At 42.6% G+C, this 20,376-nt stretch overlaps 1 protein-coding gene across 1 annotated transcript in view; it reads right to left on the minus strand.

Annotated features, from left to right (window-relative positions):
* SDC2 (syndecan 2) overlaps positions 1-19,388 on the minus strand; it is a 125,400-nt gene extending 106,012 nt beyond the window's left edge. The window contains exon 1 of the mRNA XM_074986904.1: positions 18,890-19,388. Within this exon, the coding sequence (XP_074843005.1) occupies positions 18,890-18,949 (60 nt within the window). The 5' untranslated portion in view covers positions 18,950-19,388. The remainder of the gene's footprint in view (positions 1-18,889) is intronic.
* Between the last annotated feature and the right edge of the window lie 988 nt (positions 19,389-20,376).

Here is a 20,376-nt window from a genome sequence, read left to right on the forward strand (position 1 = left end):
TCAATCACAGCATTGTTTCCCCAGGCTTTCAAAAAAATAGCCCGCTTACTCTGTATATTTTCTTAATAGAAATGGGAAAGGAAGAAAGAATGTCCTTTTAATTCTAGAAAGAACAGAAAGTTAACTCTGGAGCAAATGTTTATCATGGGGCAAGCCACCTGTTCATTTTTAGTTCAGACTCAACAAAAACAATGCCATCTACTAAATATTGGGCATTTAGACTCTTCTGCTACTACCACTTCCTAAAAACTAACAAAAAGTAATCCAAATGGAAAAAATACAATTTAACTCCTCCCCACCTCCTTTTCTCTCGTCTTTGTTTCTCCCCCCTCCCCCCCCCACCACTTGGAAAAAATTGAGACCCCTCCCCCGCAAAAGAAGCCAGCTTCACAGTTGGAAGATTTAATCAAGCTGTAAGAAGACTAAAAGTTCCCAAAGGCAATGATGTACTGTACTCACCCTGTATTAATAGAGATTAAAACACCTCACACCATCCATTCCTAGAAAAGGCTGAGATAAATACTTCCTGCTATAAAACTCTGGGTGTTGCTTTCACTGTCTTTAAAGCTGACAGCCTAATAATCATCAGAGAATGTTTGTTGATGGTCCACCTGCCTTCCACAGACTTTACAGAACAGAACACCAAAAGCTCTGTTTCAGATGTGGCAACCGCCGCACCACTAAAACTCTCGGAACAGCTTCCTCACTTTCACAGCAGCATACCTTCTAATCTAGTGTCCCAACAGGTCCATCTTACCCACATTAGTGACGCCACAAAGGGTGGAATTAACTGTTTATAACAACTAGGTTTGAAAGCCAGGGCATTTGGAGTTCATAGTCTATTTCACTATGACATTGACTCTGGTGTGGTACCCCGGCACTCCCTCTGCCTAATAAGAATAACACAGCTGCCTCGGAATTGAGAATTTGGGGAATTTTTCACATTCTTGATCACAAATTAAATGAGATGTCAGGTGCTCTTCCATGAATTGATTGGAGAAGAGTCTGTACCAATACGCAGCAAGGATCTGAAGTCACTATTGGAAATATAATGGAGTATAGAAGTCATGAGGAAAAAGGATGACACAGTCACAGTTAAAGGTTCCACAGAAAAATACGACCTTAGATTCTTTTGGATTTTACAATATGTTCTATTAACAAACCCATTCCATTTTTTTTAAATAGTATGTTAATGACAGTTTGTCTGGACACTCCTTTCTGACAATATTGTAAAGACACTGAAGCGTGATGACAAAATGCCTTAATTTTAATTTCTAACTTTAAGCTTCTTCCTGAGATGAGTTTGGCTGGCAAAACTAGTTAGGTTGCGGTGGGAGGTGCATGGGGTGTGACAGGGAACGAGTTACACCTTGTGCAGATTTAACCCACACACCTACCGGCTGTGGCTCACTGTCCCATACAGAGTCACACAGACCATTTAAAGTGAAAACGAATGAGTCTCATCCACAGCCTTAACTAGAAACAAGCTTGCTTCTAGCTCAAGCTCTAGAGGCTCATGAACTGAGCTCCAGAGGTCCCAGGTTTGGTTTTGCCCCTCAGTGTTATATAGAGTTAGCCAGGGGGTGGGGAAGAAACTGTGACAGCACTGAGTTATGCTGCTGAAAAGTGAATGGGGAGGTGGTGGCAGCCCACCTCCATTTCCTGGTTCTCAGCCCTTCCCACACACATTTTCCAGTTCATCCTTCCTTCCTCTATATCCCTCTGCCACCCTTTTCCGCAGTAGATTTTTCTAAGGCTGGGTCTACGCTTACCTTGAATATCGACGGCTGCTACGCAATTTTCAGTACGCCAATTGCATACCAAAAAACGATTTTGCAGCTGTCAATATTCGTCCCTGTCCTTACTGCAGAATGCCGACAGTAGTGGTCTTCCCTCTGGAATTCCTTAATCCTTGTGGCTGGCAAGGAGTTCCGATGTTGATGTTGACTGTGAAATGGCACCCTGGAAGATCGAACCTAAGCGTTTGATCTTCTGCAGCAAGCGTAGACCCATAAGGGAACAGCAGGAAGATGTTTCTTTCTTGCAAAAAAGCTGGAGCTGAATTGTGTGTGCTTGTTGCAGTGACCAGCTGGTGATCAAAACCAGAGTCCCACCTGAAACTTCACAGCAAATGAGTTTAGTTCCTGAGAACTTAAAAATGCCACAAGAGCGAAGTATGCATTGTTGTAACCATCATCAAAGAGTATTAGGGCCCTATGAAGTGATTTGTACAGAAATATATAGGCACATAGTATACATGCAGTAGATTTTTAAATGCAATCAGTTCTTTTGGCTCAGTCATGTAAATATGGCTGAAAAACCATTGGTCCCTTATATGATTGTTCAAGCATCCTCTAGAGCACTATGTCAATCCTAGTTTGGATTGGGCCTCCCGTTTTTTGCCCTTGAACTCCAAGAGTCCTGTCTTTTTGGGCAGCCAAACTAAGCAATATCACTTAAGGATAGGTGCAAGTATCTGTGGGGGGTCTAGGGTTAATAAGTTGCTCATGATGCAGGGTGTGCATAAGCAAGCTCTCAGACAGCAGCTGCTGAGCTGGAGATAATCCTTCAAGAGTCCTGGTACAGAATCTTTCTTTCTATCCTAGTGAAATTGCTTGGCAGCAAGCCTGAGTTGGTTGGACTGAAAGTTCCAGACACTTTATGCCTGTGTCTGGTGAGGAAAGGACTTAAGAGAAAGCCAGGATATTTTTCTTTTGAAATTTGTTTATATAGACTACCATGGTAGAGGTAACAGTCATTTTTTTTTCCTTCAGTATCCATGCAAAAAAGATAACTAATGAAACCAATGGTAGTAAACTGCACTAAAAACTTCCACCTACCATGCTTCCAACATTGAAGCACTGAGATTAAAATATACTGCTAGGGGCTGCACAGTTGTTTGGGGTTTGCGTTTGCCCCTCCCCCCACTTCACAATAGTAACTGTGATTTAAGTGACTCTACTATTAGGTTAGTGGTGAATATAAGACCAACTTAACTTGCTCTTTCTTACTTTATTTTTTTACACATTTCCTTCTACCTTAAAACCAGTTATCATTTACACCAGTGGTGGGCAACCTGAAGCTCACAGACCACTTGGCAAACCCCCTCCACCACATGCCTCTCACGCACTGGAACACCAGAGCCCCACACTTCCCACTCCTCCCTCCCAACACTTTCAAAGATGGTGCAAATCACTTGATGTGCACTCTGTACCTGCTGATCCCCTTTTCTCCCAGATCTGGAATGCTGTGAATCAGCTGTCTGTGGCATTCCATCTCTGGGAAGAAAGGGGAGGAGCAGAGCAGAGCATGAATCATGCAACTTGCACCTCCTCCAAAATTGCTTGGAGCGAGAGGGGAGGAGTAGGAAGCTTGGGGCCTCTGATGCTCCAGTACACGAGAGGTTCATGGGGGTTGGTAGCAAACAGGGGGGCCATGGGCTCATAGGTGCAGCCCCAGTGGGTCACAGACTGCTGCAGCCTACTGAGGTCAAGGAGGATCACTCATGTGGCCCACCCATATTTGTAGTTGTCAGTCCCTGATTTACAAAGTCAAGTGCAGTCAGACTATGTTTTGAAGGACATCCAATATGTTGTGCATCATTTGAAAAATGTCATCTTTTCCAAAACATGGCAACTGCCCCCCAAAAAGTCATTGTTTAACAAATTCTAAGAGTTGAAATATACCCAGAGATGGCTCTAGACAATTTTCCAAAAGTTTTTGGGTGGCAGGGATAAAGGTGGAGGGCTAAGATGTTCAGTTCAGGTTGCTTAAAAAATTGCTTTATAGGATTTTAACACTATCAAATATCCATGGCTGTCAAGCCAGAAGAGGAGAAAAACTGACGACATCCTGAACGGCTACAGTATCAGGTAGAGCACTGTATAGTCCCTCCTATCTGTCCCACCAATACGGCAGAGCTGGCACAATAAGGTGGCACATTACTTTGAATTCTGGTAATGATTAGTTTGGCAAAAGTAGGGAGCAGCTCACAGCTCCCCACTGCCATTTTGTGATTATTGTACCCTAAAGAAGCACATTTAGAAAAGAAGGACAGTACGGAAACTACATATGAAGCAGCACCAAAGTGTAAACAGTAATGAAGTATTTACATTGCCTTGCTAACTATAAATTGTGAGGTTACTGATAATTCCTTAATCAAGATTACAATAGGAAAGCTAAGACAATGATGGAAAAATGTGTGGTGATTTTCCAGTAGCCTGGCAGCCACACTGCAACTAGTAACAGTACCAATGTTAGCTTATGCAGGGTTTAGGAGTCTGGGTGGGTTGGTATTTATTTTAAAACATCTTTTAACATACACCTGAAAGATGCCAAATCTGGCACTGATTCAAGTGCACCACTGTTGAAAAGTGGGACAAAATTTTCAAGACAATGCCTAACTAAGCAATATTTAGAGACATAATCAGATCACATCTGTTGTGAATTATTTAGCAAGAAACAAAAAAAGACAAAGCTTGCAAAATAAAACTAAGATAGGGGAACCCTACTCTGCAAATAATTAGCATTCCAGCATTTGACACTCTACTTCAAGGGAAAATGGAAAAACCATTCTTTTAATTACTTTCCAATTTTCAGAGACTCATTAAAATAAAGAGCCACATGACATGACAACAGTAGAAATCCTCCTCCTCTCATGCATGTATTAAGTACCACACTTCAGGTTCAGCTTCCATTCACAAAAGTCTCAAGCAAACACATCTCTCATAATAAAGGCTAAGTGACGGCCGCAGAGTACAAAATAAAAGACTCCCTCTACTTAATTGAAGGTCATTCCTGTTAAGCTGTATGCTATATTTAACACTAGTCTTGTAATGGCTGCTTCTGCTCAGATGCTCTGGAGCAAGATTTGTATGCTGTTTAAGACATGAACAAAGTACCATCAAAACCTTTTGCAACAAATTAACAGACAGGGTAGGCTTGCTCACTTTGTCAGGCAGGATTGCTTTGGATCAGTCCATTTGAAGATTTTTTTTAGTGAATTAGAACTAACAGCTTAAGAAGTGAACTTATCTACTACTAATTATTATTTGTACTCTATATTGCTGCCTTCTTTTCCACTTGCGTACTATTAAGTGGTCTATATTTCTCAAGTTCTCCAAAATAAGTCCATGGGTCAAAAAGTACTTATGAAACAACAGAATTCAGAGTCATACATTTCAGATTCCATCAAGGGTCGGGGGGGGGAACATAATTTAAGCAGAAACACTTAGGTTGAAAGGGTGAGTGAAACCTACCATAAAAAAATTGGAAAATTAGTTAAATGCTTTCTGTATGCTCGGGAGAAGAATAGGTATGTTACATATAGGCTGTGTCTACACTTAGTAAAAACTTTGAAATGGCCATGCTAATACCCAGATAGAAGAATACTAATGAAGCGCTGAAATGCATATTCAGCACTTTATTAGTACACTGGCGGCTGTGGCACTTCGAAATTGCCACGTTTTGCTGCCGCACGGCTCCACTACACCGAGGTCTTTTTCAAAAGGACCCACCAACTTCGAAATCCCCTTACTCCTATGAGTTCATGGAATAAGGGGATTTCGAAGTTGGTGGGGTCCTTTTGAAAAGGACCCCGGTGTAGACGAACCACACGGCAGTGAAATGCAGCAATTTCGAAGTGCCGCAACCACCGCCATGCTAATGAGGCACTGAATATGCATTTCAGCACCTCATTAGTATTCTTCTATCTGGCCATTAGCATGCCCATTTCTAAGTTTTTACTAAGTGTAGACATAGCCATAGTGATGAAAAGTTCAAAGTTAGGAAATATCAAAATTAAAGATGCATGTGACCCTATATCTGTTCCCTGTGCAGATGCACAATCTTCAGTTATATGATCAAATCCTATTATTTCTGCAAGGTCCCTGCCTCACTTGTCACATAATTTGGAAAATTATCAAATGACCAAGACTGGGATGTGGAAGATTCATTCTACATTCTGTCAAAATTCCAGTCTAGGTAAAATTCAAGAATATACCCACATAAAGCACATTGCAGTAGCCCATTTTAGCTCTTTTCCCAGAGACCTAAGATGCCAAACTATTATTACATCATCTTCCCAGTTCAGTTCCATCCTTCATGCCAACCACTAACAAGCATGGACAATAGACAAAAACAACAAATGCACACACGCCCAACCTCACACACACAAGTTATCCCACTGACCTGAGCAGATACACAAGAGATTACAAGAACAGGATCACAGACATTAGTCTTAACCTTCAAGATGGAGCCAAGTTTTTATTCCTGCCAATACCCGTTGTGGCAGACCCCTACCTGGAAGCTTCAGGAACCTTCTAGATGGACGGTAAACTGGATGGTGGGCCAACGCTTTTTTGTTCCCTGACTAGGCCCAAGCCCTCACTGGTCAGCTGGGCCCTGCGCTCCCTATAAAAAACTCCCCATCCAGTAGCAGGGGGGAAGGTTTTGGAAGGCATACCAGAGGAGCTGGGCGAGAGCAGAGCAAGAGCAAAGCAGAGGGAGTGAGTGAGCGAGAAGGTACCACAGGGAAGCAGTGGGTGAAGTGGCCCAGGGTGAGATTGCTACTTTGGGGCAGGGGTAGAGGCCCTGCCAGTTGCCTCTTGTCCTTGTAGGGACCCTGGGCTGGAGTCCAGGGTAGAGGGCGGGTCTGGACTTCCCCCAACCCTTCCCCAGAGGGACTACTCCTCTGGAGCAGGCGCGGGCCTGCAAGGGGACTGGCTTTATTCTCCCCATTCTGGACCTGCCTATGATGAGGATGGCTCGCTAAGTGGAGACTCCAGCCTTTGGAAAGGCCGAGGCAGATAAGGGGCCTCCGTGAGTCTCTGAGGCAACAGAGAAAAGCCAGGAAGCGCAGGGACCCACAGGGGCTGACAAGGGACTTTGTCACACCATCCACAGAGATGCACATCTGCACAGAACGGCTATGGATACCCTTTGTTACTTCTTTTCCCCAAATGTACCAATAACAGTTAATTAAATAAATCACATTCTCAGACTGCCAAAACAGATGTTTTTTAATGGGAATTAGGATTTGTTGGGGGGAAAAAGTAATTATAAAGAAAAGTACAATTCATGTGAGAACTCCACGTTAAAAACAATCATTACAAAGTCAGACTATTCCAAATTTAGATCAAAGGCTTCTTAGAATTCTGATTTTTGAAGTATGAGCCTTCACAGTTAAGTTCACAAAGAAAACCTTAGCTATTGCTACACACACAAGGTCTCTCACTGGTTACACACATCCTTTGGATATTTTGCTTTGTTTTTTGGCACTTCTCCTAGCACTACTGGCTAACATGGCTCTAGAGGTGTTAGGTTGGGTTCCCTGTTCAATTGTGTTTGATAACTTGATTAACATAAGTCAGCAAAAATAAAGCTTTGACTTTTTTTTAAATGTACTGATCCATAGAGAAGTCTGCAACAGTCTGCAGAAAGATGTACTTTACAATTTCCTGGTTGAACAAATAGCATGTCCAGAAGGTGATCATTTCTCACTCTTCTTTGAGATTTCATGCACTGTCACTGTCACCTAGCATATCAATATATAACATTCTAACATATGTGAAAGGGCAAAGGTTCTTATGGTAAAGGAATATCATGATGATTACAGAGTCATTTAATGCATGAAATTAGTCCTCCTTACTTGTCTTGTAAACTGGAGACATACAGGATGAACCTCTCTAGTCCAGCACCCTTGGGACCTGACTGCTGCCGAATGAGAGAATTTGCCGCCCACAGGAGATCAATATTGTCTATTAGCATTACCAACACTTCTGCTTCTTCTTTTGCTCTCAGAAGACACTTAGGAGTAAATTACAGCTAAATAAGCAGAACACAAAACTGAGAGCCAGGACTGGTGGCTGTAAAGAAACTTTCTGGACCATGAGAAACTTGTCCACACCATGATGAGTGATCATCCAGCTAACTAAAATTGTGCCAGATTACAGATATTTCCGGCCAAGAGAGTGCCAAACTAGAGAGGTTCAACCTGTACTAAACCAGGAAGTCTCCAAAGATAGATGTGCACAACCATTAACTACAAAAGGTCCAAAGTGGTTATGAGGAGCTTTAAAATAAAAACAAATGATGGGAAGGTGGCAATGGTATGGGCTCAGAACCAGCACAAGATGTCCACAGGCATGAGTGTATTTTAGCCTCAGAAAAGATAACTGATCATCTTATAAAGGTGGCATTGAGGTTGGATGGCTTCACTGAAGGCCAAGGTCTGACATATTTGTGTTCATTAATTTACTCCACTTAACACTCCTGCTGAACTGAATGGGTCTATTCATGAAATAAGGTGCTACATCTATAAGCATACAAGAATCGGACCCTATGAAGTGATTACAGCTTCCTTAATCTTAAATCTTAGTTAAAGACTGAAAATTGTAATGCAAAATTATAATCCAGTTATCCAGGTACAGCTATTCATCACACATGATGTAGAGCAGAGAAGAAAACTCAGGACCTCCTAGCCGCATAGGGGGCACAACAGCTGTACTAATGAAGACTGGTATCTGGGTATCCAGCAGCAGTCAAGGATACAAAATTTTCTGCCTTTGAACCACAGCAACAAAAGACAGTCAGGTCCCCAGAGCACCATCACCAGGGTAAGTGATCAGCCATGTAAAACAGAGTGGCAGTCTCACATACCATTTAGGCCTCAGTCCTTCCATGGCATTCACGCAGACAGGCCTTCATGAACTTTAGTGGAGCTTGTCATAGGTGGGGGGGTAGGGACTGCCAGGAAGATATCGCTACAGGATCTGGTCCTTAGCAATCACATATGTAGAAGTATCTTTTGTTGTGGAAAACAGCATTGTCCTTGAAATACATATTGTCAATTGTTTCAAACAACAACCAGTAAGATATATTGTGTGATTTACCCATCCCTACTCCACTGGTACAGACAGACCCAGGTCCCCACAGTAACCCTAGTACGTGACTATGCATAGGTGATACAGTGCTGTGAATCCAGTACTGTAGTGATACTTTTAGTTTTGAAAATGGTAGCCAGTGTACAAAGCTCCCATTGCTTCTGTTTTAAGATCAATCCATGCAGACTTTTCAACAATTCCCAGGGAGGATCCAAATATTATAAAGTAAGTTGGAAACTGGGTTCAGGCTGCACATAGTTAGATCAGAGCATCCAGAGCTGCACAGTCCAGTTATGCCCTTTCTATCAACCAAGGCAGTGTCAAGTACAGCCATAAGAGCCTACATTCTTAACATGATTCTGTGGGGTTCCATTAGCCAGAGGTCCACCTATTTACATAACTACGCACTTACACTGCACCACTGTATAATCTGAACAGCGATCCTGTCACTAGAGTTCCGGGGGTGGAAGGTGTTGAAGAAGAGTGATAACTCTAAGGGCAGGTCGACAGCCACATTGCTTATAGCACATCTGGTGAAAACACTCTATGCCAAGAGGAAAGCAGTGTCTAAATATGCCACCTCCACGAAAGGCAAAAGCTGTGTCAGCAGGCGAGCATCTCCCACTGCTACAGTGCTGCATAGATAGCACTTAGGTTGCTGTAACTTGCATCAATCTTGGGGTGTCATTTTTGCACTTCTGAGCAATTCAAGTTAGATCGACTTGAGAAGTAGTATAATCCTGCCCTAAGAGACAAAGCAGTAAGAGAGGACTGGATAATATTTTAAATATATAATTAAATAGGACTTTTTAATATACACTGTAATTTAATCAAAACTTAAAAGTATCTGAAGAAAGATTCTCAGAATTACACCCTGCATATAATGTGTTTAGCTTGTGGAATTATGCTCCTTCTAACTTCCAGGAGTAATAGAAGTACAAAGGCAATTTTTAGAAGCAGTTTTTTTACATGCTTATTAACTCACTGTCTTTCCAGGGTTCTGTGGGGGATTTCTGTGGTACCTACTATATTGCTGTAAACAAACACAGCTTCTAGCTTCGAACCACGAGCTGGAGGGTAACAAACAAAGTCAATACTCAACAACATAAAACACCCTCTGGACTACCTCATTTCTGTAGATACGTGGACTCTGGCATATTTCATGCTGCTTTAAACAATTTGACATTATAGTCAAAAAACAGTTTCTTAGCTGAGAAATAACCAAATAATGTGCTGACGAAATTATAAACAAACCCACTCAAAGACCAGAGACTGGGTGCTGCATATGGCATTTTAATTCACTAGACAGATATAAAATGTTCATTAAGTTAATAAATAAAGCAGCAGCACACTCCAATCTCCTCCCCAACATTACGTACTAATCTACTTTGGGTCATATGCTGTTTTCTTCTTTCCCCTCCTTTTTTCATACACTCAATAGTGTAGCTCCTTAACTCAATTATAATCCTATAAGCGCATTGTCCACATGTATTATCTGCTACTATTGGATTTTGATGAAGTTTTCACCATTTTGCCATCAATTTTATGTAAGCAACCTATTTACATCACTAATTTTTGATGTGCATATGTCCTCTTCTGAGGTTCCTTCTGATTTTACTGCATGAAAATTTACACTGATAACTTTCACCACTGACATAAGACAGCCATGTAAATCTTCTGCATCAGTGAGTGGGCAGACCCAATAATATAATACGAGGCATAATCCCATTTAAATAAAATCACAGAATAAATGTTTGATGTCCGTAATCTGCAGGAAATTCACGGTGTGATGTTGTCCCAGCAATGTTATCCCATTTATGCTCACACCGTATTTTACATTACTGTTTACGGTGCTAAATGTATGCCTCAATTGCATGTGCAGTGTGGCAGATTTAAAGTTAGGGAGGGAACCTTAAATTTTGGATTCCTGAATTATGGTATGTTTACATCACACTGAATTAGTTTTTTTTTCCCAACATCTTCTTTGAAGGATTTTTGTTTTTTTGGTTTTTTTAAATAACATATACCCCATCAACTGGATGCATTTATAACTCCATATTTGACTGTGGGATCACACAATATGGAAAAGTCTCGGTTTGACATTAAATGAAAGTTTTTGGTTTGGAATGAATTTAAGAAACATTCTGAACCAGGGAACTCTGCCTCCAAAAGGGGTAGGATCAATTAACTGAGCAAAGAATCTGCACTTTGAATGACAGTCGAACCTGAGGTCTGCAAGCACTGTCTCCTGTGCAAAACTTGGACTTCCCATTTGCCTCTCTGGGCTTCCATCTAAACACCAACTGAGTCCAGCCAAGATTAGCTTTTAAAGTCAGATGAGCTCAAGCACATTTAGACCAACATGAACCATAACTGAGGTGGTCCATTCAGCCAGAAGTTCACTTATTTATCTACCTATGTGTTTATAACATGCTCACCACTGTTGAGTCTGAACACCTACACTGTCACTAAAACTCAGGCAGCAGAAGGAGGGAGGAGGACCTGCCAAACAGGTTCCCTATGGAAGGAGAGGGAAACTGAGAGAAACCTCTGGAAAAATCTTGATGAAGGACCCATTTTGTTGTCTCATTTATGGATCCAGGTTTGGGGAAGGAACAAAAAATATTCCTCACTTAGGGTGCCTATGCCCTTAAGGCTAGGCAGGTCAACATCCAGATGCTCTCTGAGAAGGGCTACAACTCCCATTGTTTATGTATCAGCAATATTTTTACTTACATGAGCCCATTAGCTTAACATTCCAGACATGTCTTGCAAGTGAGAAGTTAGGGATGGTTGTTAGATACACAAAAAGATGTATTAGCCTTGAAACTAATGAAGTAATATAAAAAAAATTGACACATTAAATATTATTTAAAATACAAACAGTATTAGGTCTTTAAATTATTGGAATGCTAGTGAACATTTTGGTTCAATTCCCAGCTCAGCCACAGACTTCCAGTTTCATCTTGGGCAAACCACTTAGGCTGCATCTACATAGGCAACTTCTGTTGACAGTACAGCCCTTTTAGGGACAAAACTTGCCAAGCATGTACACAGCTAAAGCGTTTTGTCGAGAGTTTGTCAACAAAACTCAGTTATTCAGTTGACAGCATTATCCCTGTTCCCAATCAGGAATAGTGCCTCTGACAACACTGTTTTGTCAACAGAGTGCCCGAGTAGACAGTTCTGTCAACAGAGGGGGCTTCTGCTTCCCTGTTTGCTGAGCTTCCAGTCAACCGTTCTGTCAGGAGAGGGCAGGGCAGTGTGGCTGCTCTCTGTCAACAGAGCAGATTGCTTTTTCAATCTGCTTTTATGTGTAGACGCAATCTGTCGACAGAGGTTACTGCCATAAATTCTCTGTCGACAGTGATTTCTGTTGACAGAGGCTACTCATGTAGACGTAGCCCCTGCTGTCCTGCACGTTTAGAATACAGTGTTTATTTGTGCTCATAAATATAATTCAAATCTAGATGGACAGATTTTTATCTAATCTTCCCAAAATAAATTCACCTATAGACTGAAACAATTTAGCCTAAAAGGAAAATTTGAGTAAGTTGTTGTATAGCACTAAAAATAGGTATTTAGAATGAAATGCCCAACTCACAGTTGAATTAAACATTGCTTATGTGGCACTGTAATAGCTTATTTGCTGAAAAGGACAAATACCTCAGATTCATCACTGCACTGTTAGTCATTACGTAACTCTAAATGAACCCACTGCTCCAGATCCAGACAAAAATAATTAAATTGGTGTAAGTATGTGTAAATACTTATGTTGTAAATAGTTCTTTTAAAGTTATTTTCCCTCCCACTACAATCTTTTTTCCACTGTTGTTGCAGAGCACACACATTTCAGATTGCTGCCTGCAATATGTAGTATGCTTTTGACATGATCCCTCAGGACCATGCTATTCAAAAACGTTAAAATAAAACCACTGAAAATAGGGATTATTATTGTTACAGGGTCAGACCTTAATGCACTCTCTTTATTCAAAAGACTGAAAATGATGTTTCAATGAGAACAAGAGAAATCAGGTTCTCAGATCAGTCATGCAATCTAACCTATGCATAAATTACCAGTTTTGTAAAGATTGGCACTTGTCTTGTAAGCATGAACTAAAGACAGTTAAACAAAATCTGTTCACAGAACAGCCTAAAGTAATTCTCTCATACTTGCTACAACAGGAAACCATGTCATGCCACCATAGTAATGTGACTTGAACCTAGACCAAATTGCTCACTTACTGCTTGCTGCAGTTAAGACAAGAGGCACAGCATAAAAGACATCTTTATGGCTTAGATACAAGCAATGTCTTTACAAGGGCCTAGAATAAGCTTTCCATTCTCAAGAAACAACATCTCTCTGTCAAAAAATATAGTCAGTCAAATCTAATAAGATTACAAAAAGGTGCTTTTCCAGAACTAGACAAGCACTCTTTGTTCCAACTCTTAGTCTCAATAAAACAAGTAATTCTTAGCCATAAGGAAAATGTTTGAACTAGTGAATAAATGGCAAAAGTCAGTTTGGTGGGATAATCTGATTAATCAATGCCATCCGCATGCAGCTGCTACTGCGTTAAGACAAATGGTGATGAAAAGAGGGGCATACACAAATCTGTTCAATATACCAGTTAGTTCCTAAGCTCTCCTGCTTGTTGCTTTCAGAGGCTCTGCATGCCAGTGATTCCCTGCTTTACAGTTACCCACAACATTTAAGGCAGCAGCCTTCTTCTCCTAAATGAAGGAAAGGAACACAGATGTCTTTCAAGTGCTACTGATGTCTCTTTTAATGAACTGGAAGAGATACTCGCTCATCAGTGTAAATAAATGATCTCTAATCACAAGGAGTTCATCAGGAGCCAGGTAGGGGATTAAGAGGCAATACTGTTAGATTATTTGTGTAATGAATTGTTTAAAAAGTGAGAACTACCCTACATTCAGAGAAGCTAAAAGCCACAGGAAAATAGGATGCAAAAAAAAAAAAAAAAAAGGAAAAAGAAAAAAAAGAAAGAAAAGAAAAAGAAACACCTCTATTATCCAGAAGTTTCTCCTTTTTTTAAATTCATATTAAGGTTTAGTGATATACATTTAAAACTGGAGGCCAAAGTGTTAGAGGAAGGCCAGGTGTACCCAAGGAAGATCTGCTCCTCAGTAGTGAGAGGAAGATCAATGCAAGAAAAAGTCCATCTTCATCACACCATTTGAAGTAGGCTAACAAGCTCAAACTCACAAAAGCAAACAGACAAGCTGCACTAATACCACTCTCTCTATGAAAGCAACATCCACTTGTGCAACCAGATCCCAAAAGGCCAAAGAGTTTATCTTAATCTGTCCCTGAATATTATGATTTCATCTACTTCCTAATAATTATGTATTTGGAGTCTACAATTTACAGACACACAAAAGATAACATCTCTACACTCCCAAGATTAAGTTTGGGTATGCCTTCACTACAGGGAAGATTGACCCAGTTAGGGTCAATCTTCCAGGGTTCAATTTCATGTGCCTAATAGAGATGCATGAAATCAAACTGTCTGTGGTTGGCAGTTGACTCCTGTACCCCTGAATATCACAAGGAGTGAAGGAGGTCAATGGGAGAGTTTCTCCCATCAGCCTTCTTCTGTGAGGATGGCCAGGTAAGTTGATTCTAGAATAAGTTGATTCTAGCTACGAAATGGCATTGCTAGAATTGTTTATCTATAGGCAACTTTAATGTATAGTGTAAACCTGGCCTTAGATGCAATTCAGGCCTCATAGCTGCCAAGTTCAAAACGGCAGTTTATGACCAAAAGCCAAATAGTCAACTAGGTTTCAATATATAAGTTTGAAAATTTGTACTGAATTAGAAAGCTTTGAGATTTAGCTTAGCTCAAACTATCTTCTGACAAATAAACATATTTCCAAGTATATGGCAGTACTAAAAATATATTAAAGATACATGACAGTTTAAGTCTGTCAAAAGACTTTCAAAGCGGTTCAGTAGTTTCATATGTTTAACAGGGGCTGTGTCTACACTTGCATCCTCTTTTGAAAGAGACATGCAAATGAGGGAAATCAAAAATGCAAATGAGGTGCAGATTTACATGTCCTCATTTGAAAGAAGACTATGCAAATGAGATGTCTGGTATGTAAATTTTCACCTCATTTTCATTTTCAATTCCCCTTATTTGCATGTCTCTTTCAAAAGAGGAATGCAAGTGTAGACACAGACGAGATACTTTAAATATACATAGATGAAGGACTGGGTTGGGTCTAGTCAGAAATTTAGCTAAAGAAAGAGCACCTATGACACACTACGTTAACACGTGCCAGCTACTTAACAAGACACTATAAGGAAATAAATACCACCACTCTCTGGTTTGGAGTAAATATAGTCCACTCAATATGTCCTTATAGCCTATGTACTGTAGAAAAGCAAGTCGCCTATCTTTGTTTAGAAATACAGTAAGATACTCAGACGAACACAGCAGATAAGACGAAGTTTGCTGAAAATAAACACTCTAGGCAGGTAAACCTAACACATAACCTATTACCTTATTTTTTTCTCTCCTCTCTAGCTTAAATATCTGTCTCCAAAATCCATATAATTCTTCCCTCTCAGCTCCATACCAATAGCACAAAATTCATGGGCATCCATGACAAAAGTCAACACGGGTAAATATTTTAGATTCAAGCTTTTAAGAGATCAAATCTTTTTCAAATATTCCCTTTTAATGGCTGAAACACACTGTGTTAAGTCAAAACAAAAAGCAGTCAAGTAGCACTTTAAAGACTAGCAAAATAGTTTATTAGTTGAGCTTTCGTGGGACAGACCCACTTCTTCAGACCATAGCCAGACCAGAACAGACACAACAGAACTGTGTTAAGTCAGTGCGATGCCTACTTCACAGCACTCACACTACAGTGCAAGAGAAAAATATCTGCAGAGATTTATTACTAAAAGTTGATATACCTTTACAGAGTATTATTTTGCACTGAAATCAAGAAACCAATCATGCATATCTTTGAACTTTTTTGTAATAAAGTGCTGTGCGTAGACTCAAAAATACTGATAATTTCTTGTGCAATGCACACAGAATGAGCACACTCCTTTAAAAAAATGGATAATTTATCTCCATAAAAAGAATGCTGGAGGTCCTCAGATATTGTTTTTCCCCCATAAAAAGCTACCAGAATCTTAGTTATAAACTATAAATAAGCTATTTGATAGGGCGCCCTGAGAATTGGTAGAATTTTCAACATCCATATGAACTTCTCTAATCTCCAAGTTTTCTTCATTTATTAAGAACAATGTTTATAAAATCCTCCTGTATCTTTTCTTAACCATAGCTCTAGGAAAACATGACTAGAGGGAACAGTGCATACTTACAGTCAGATACCAGAGGGACAGTGACAGAATGATTATTCCTCCTTTACATACAGTTGTTTCAAAACTTTCCTCCAGCTGCAAAGGCACTACACTAAAGGCAGTCAGCCAACACTGCTCCCCTAGATACTTTATGTTGCACTTCCATTAACCCATAAACCAAGCAGCACTGATTCATCCCCACAAACTGGCCTCATGGCTCACGGCAGAACGCGGCAATGGTCCTAAGGCAAAACATAAAACTTAATATTTACTAATTGCTGTGGCATTTTAATGGTTACCACACCATCACAGAACTTGACAGTTATGGCACATCTAGAAGCTATTATAGCTGTAAAATTTAAATAGAAAGTATTAAAATATACAGTAGCTCATTAATTAAAGATTTGCTATAATGAACTGAGTCTAATTTTTATTTTTCATAATACAAACTAGAATCACTAGTTATGCCGGGGGTAAGGATTTAGTAGTGGGAGAGGTTTAATTATTTTGAGAAAATATTAGCTTTAAAAGGCTTTCATGAAAGACTGTCTCACCTCTAAGCAGAGGTTCTGTATTTTGTTTGTACTTAAATAAGTATATCTAAAACACTTGAAAAAATATGGCATGTGAGTGACACTGTTTAACACTGTGGAGCCGCTCATTCCAAATGAATTAAATTGTCAAAGTACTTTATTTCTTATTAAGAAACAATGCATTGAGAAACGTTAAAGATCCTAAAAATACTGAAGAAGCAGCAGATGTAGTTTTGTATCACCTTTTGCCTCAAAGCGCTTACAAGAATTAGTGAAAAAGCCACAAATGCTAGTAAAGCCTTATTACCCAATGTTATGGTGAGGGAAAGCAAGAAACAGAAGGTAAAGGACTCTCCCTACCAGAGATTCAAACCCTTGCAGATGACTAAATCGACAAGAGAGCCAAAGATAGTGAAAATATATTGGTGGTTCTTGAAAAGGTATACAGCAGCATAAGCAACAGAGAAACACATCTGTAAAGTGTTATCAGAAGAGTCAGTCTTAAGCCTCTCTCCGTGTTTTGAGGAGGCTCCACTTGTATGTTCCTCTAACAGAGGAGCTCTTGTTTTCCCTGCCTGTGATTTTAGATACCAGATTGCCTGGAATGTTTCTCAAGGGTAAATACTCAGTGTGCATCAGGAAGCTCTTTTTTCAAAGTATAAAATAGTCTAACAAGCTCAAAAATCTCAATAAGTTTATTTTTAAAAAATTCTTAACCGAAAAGAGGCAAACTGAGATTAACCAAGTCACTTTAGGTGCCAAAGCAATGAAGGTATACGACTTCAACTTCGCTCGGCTATTGATTTTTTGTTTCGGTAGTTGTGATGCAAGTGTTTCAAAGAAGGCTGCAAGGGGAATACAGAATGGAAGCAGATCCCTCCAGGGAGTCATGTTGACTCCAAATTTCACAAACTGGAGAACGGTACTTCTAACCTCAAAGTAAGGCGGAGGGAGGGAGGGAACACAAACATGCCTCAAGGGAGCATTTCTGTAGTTGTCTTTTACCTTAAAAGTTACCACTTCATTTGCCCATAGGGTAGGAAGGAGACACCAAAGGCAGCTTTCCTGAGCAAGTAAGGGCTATCTAGCTGAACCAAACAGCTCCCCCGGGCATTTTCAGGAACAGGGAGGGACTTGAGCTATTTTGGAGGCAGCAATTCCCTTCAGCACAGCAGAGCCGAGGAAAGGAGGAGAGGCAGGCCCGTTAACGGGAGAGCAAATCAGAAAACGTGTATTGTTCCTGCCCCAGAGCACAGGGTCAACTGACTGCAAAACTCCTGCCGCTCGGGGGGAGGAGGGCGAGGAAAGGGGTCAGCAGTGCAGCCACTTCCAGGCCAAAGGCTTCCCTTGCCCCGAGGAGCAGCGCGCGGCCCCGGGGAGCCCTGCTGGGTTCTGCCGCTCTGGCGGACTGACAAGCCCGCATCGGGGAACACCGGGGCACGGTCCGCGCGCCAACGCGGCCGCCAGATCCGCCCCCGCGGCTGGGTTTTGCCCTCCGAAAGCCTCGGCGCCGAGAGCCATCCCCGTCCCGCCGTGGGGCTCCGCGCCACGCGCTCTGCGAACTCCTCCAGAGCGCAGCCTGGGCGCGCGCCCGGCCGCCGGCAGCCCCCGGCACCGCACAGCCACGCCCGGCCAAGCGCCACACCTTCTCCACCCGAGCGCCGGCCGGGTCGCGGCCAGACTGCGCGGCGTCCCCAGCCGCGGGCCGGGCGAGGGCTGGTCTGTGTTGGGGTTGTGGGGGGGGAGCTCTCAGCTACCAACTGCTGCCTCAGCCCGCCCGCGCAAAAGGGGGCAGCCAAGCGACTTCGGCGCAGAGTCCCGCTCGGCACATGGAGCAGCCGCTCGTCCTGCCCCCGCCGCCCTCAGCCCCCTTCCTCCGCCGGGGCAGAAGCGCCTTTCTCCCGGGGCGCTTTGTGCCCCCACCCCCCAGCACGGCCCCTGGCGCCGCACCAGCCAAAGGGCGCGCGGCCGGGTGGGCAGGCGGGGGCTCGAGCGCCGCCTGTGGCAGAGCAACTCCTGCCCTGCGGAGACTCTGCGGCGCCCGCCGGGCACACGGGCTCCTTCGTCCGCAGCTTTCCCGGCGGGGGTGGGGAGAGCCGGTGCCGCAGCCCCCCCGCCCCACTTACCGACTCCCCGGACACGGAGGCCACCAAGCCCCAAGTGAGCAGTATCCACGCGCTCCGCATTATTCCCGGGCTGCAGGCGAGGCAGCTGCCGCTCCAGGCAAAACCCAGGCGCCGAGCGATCCCGGCTGCTCCGTCCGCTACCCCAGAGCCCGCGGCACCAGCAGCGGAGACCCCGGGCGCTGCGCTCAGCTCCGCTCCCTCCCGCAGCCGCCTCTGGCGCCGGCGCTCCTCGCTCGTTGGCTGCCTGCAGGCAGGGATCCCACTAGACACAGGGCGGAGTTGCTGGGTCGGCTTGGGGCGGGGGGTGTCTCCCGCCCGGGCAGGGGTTCAGTTGTCCTGACTCGCTTGCAGCGGCATCAGTCAAGGGGGGAGCGAGACGCTGGGAACGCGGAGGGGCGAGCAGCGCTTTGCCGGTCCCGATCTGCTCCGGTCGCCCTCGGCCAGTCCACGGTCTGCCGCCGGCCTCGCCTCTGCGTGTGAGGAGGCAGCAGAGCGACTCCTAGTTAAACCCGGGAGAAATTCCTGCAGGATTACAGCAGAGATTGGCAGCTCAGGCAGCCAGTGGGCGGAGGCAGGCGCAGCGGCGGCAGCTCTCGCCTCTCGCCGCTCACACATCCAAGAAACTTCAGTTTGTGGTGTGTCCTCCCCTTCTGGTTGTGCCCCCTTTAGTACAAATGGAAACTGTTTGCAGCGCCGCGTGGGGATTGGTCCGCCCGTTTTTTGCTTTGAAGTGGGAGAATCGGGTCCATCTAAAAGAACCAGCTGGGAAAGAGTCAGTGTTGTCTAACTCTGTCATCTGACTTTTTTTCAGCTCCTCCTTTGGAGTGGTGATCTCCCGCACCCCAGCCCTCACAGGCCTCATTACAGGGTACAGTGTGATTTCTTAACGGCATACAGTATTGCCTGTCCCAAGCATTCCAACAGCTTGAAGCTGGCTCCAAAAATAAATAAACAAACAAACAAATAAATAAATAAAAATCACAAGATTGTGGCAGATCAGCATTTTGGAGTCTTTTTATTTGCTCTTTGGGGTTGCCTTTAGGGTCCAGATTTTCAAGCTTTTCTATATAAGTGAGGGCTAGAAATGTAACAAAAATAAAATCTGAGCACCAAATATAAATGGTATGAAATCCAGGAGCTAGAGTTTTAAAAAGGACACACATATATGGCCAGGCCTATGATAAATATTGCAAGACCTGGCAACCCTCTAACACATACTTTTAATATACAATATCTGTGAACTGTAATTTGCAAAGGATATTTGGAAACTAACTGAGAAAGCAAACAGTTTTATATGCTTCTACAAATAACAACATGTGGCTTATTTCAGAAATGAATGGTTGAGCTTTGGTGGTCTGTATTATACTACAGGTCAGATTAGATTATCATAATGGTCTCTAACCTTAAAAATCTCTAAGGACTCAGAGAACATCTACATTTAGTTGAAGATCAATGTGGATGCGGCTGATCTTGCGGCATTCGATTTA

This window comes from Carettochelys insculpta, chromosome 2 (assembly GCF_033958435.1).
Source record: "Carettochelys insculpta isolate YL-2023 chromosome 2, ASM3395843v1, whole genome shotgun sequence".
NCBI lineage: Eukaryota > Metazoa > Chordata > Testudines > Carettochelyidae > Carettochelys > Carettochelys insculpta.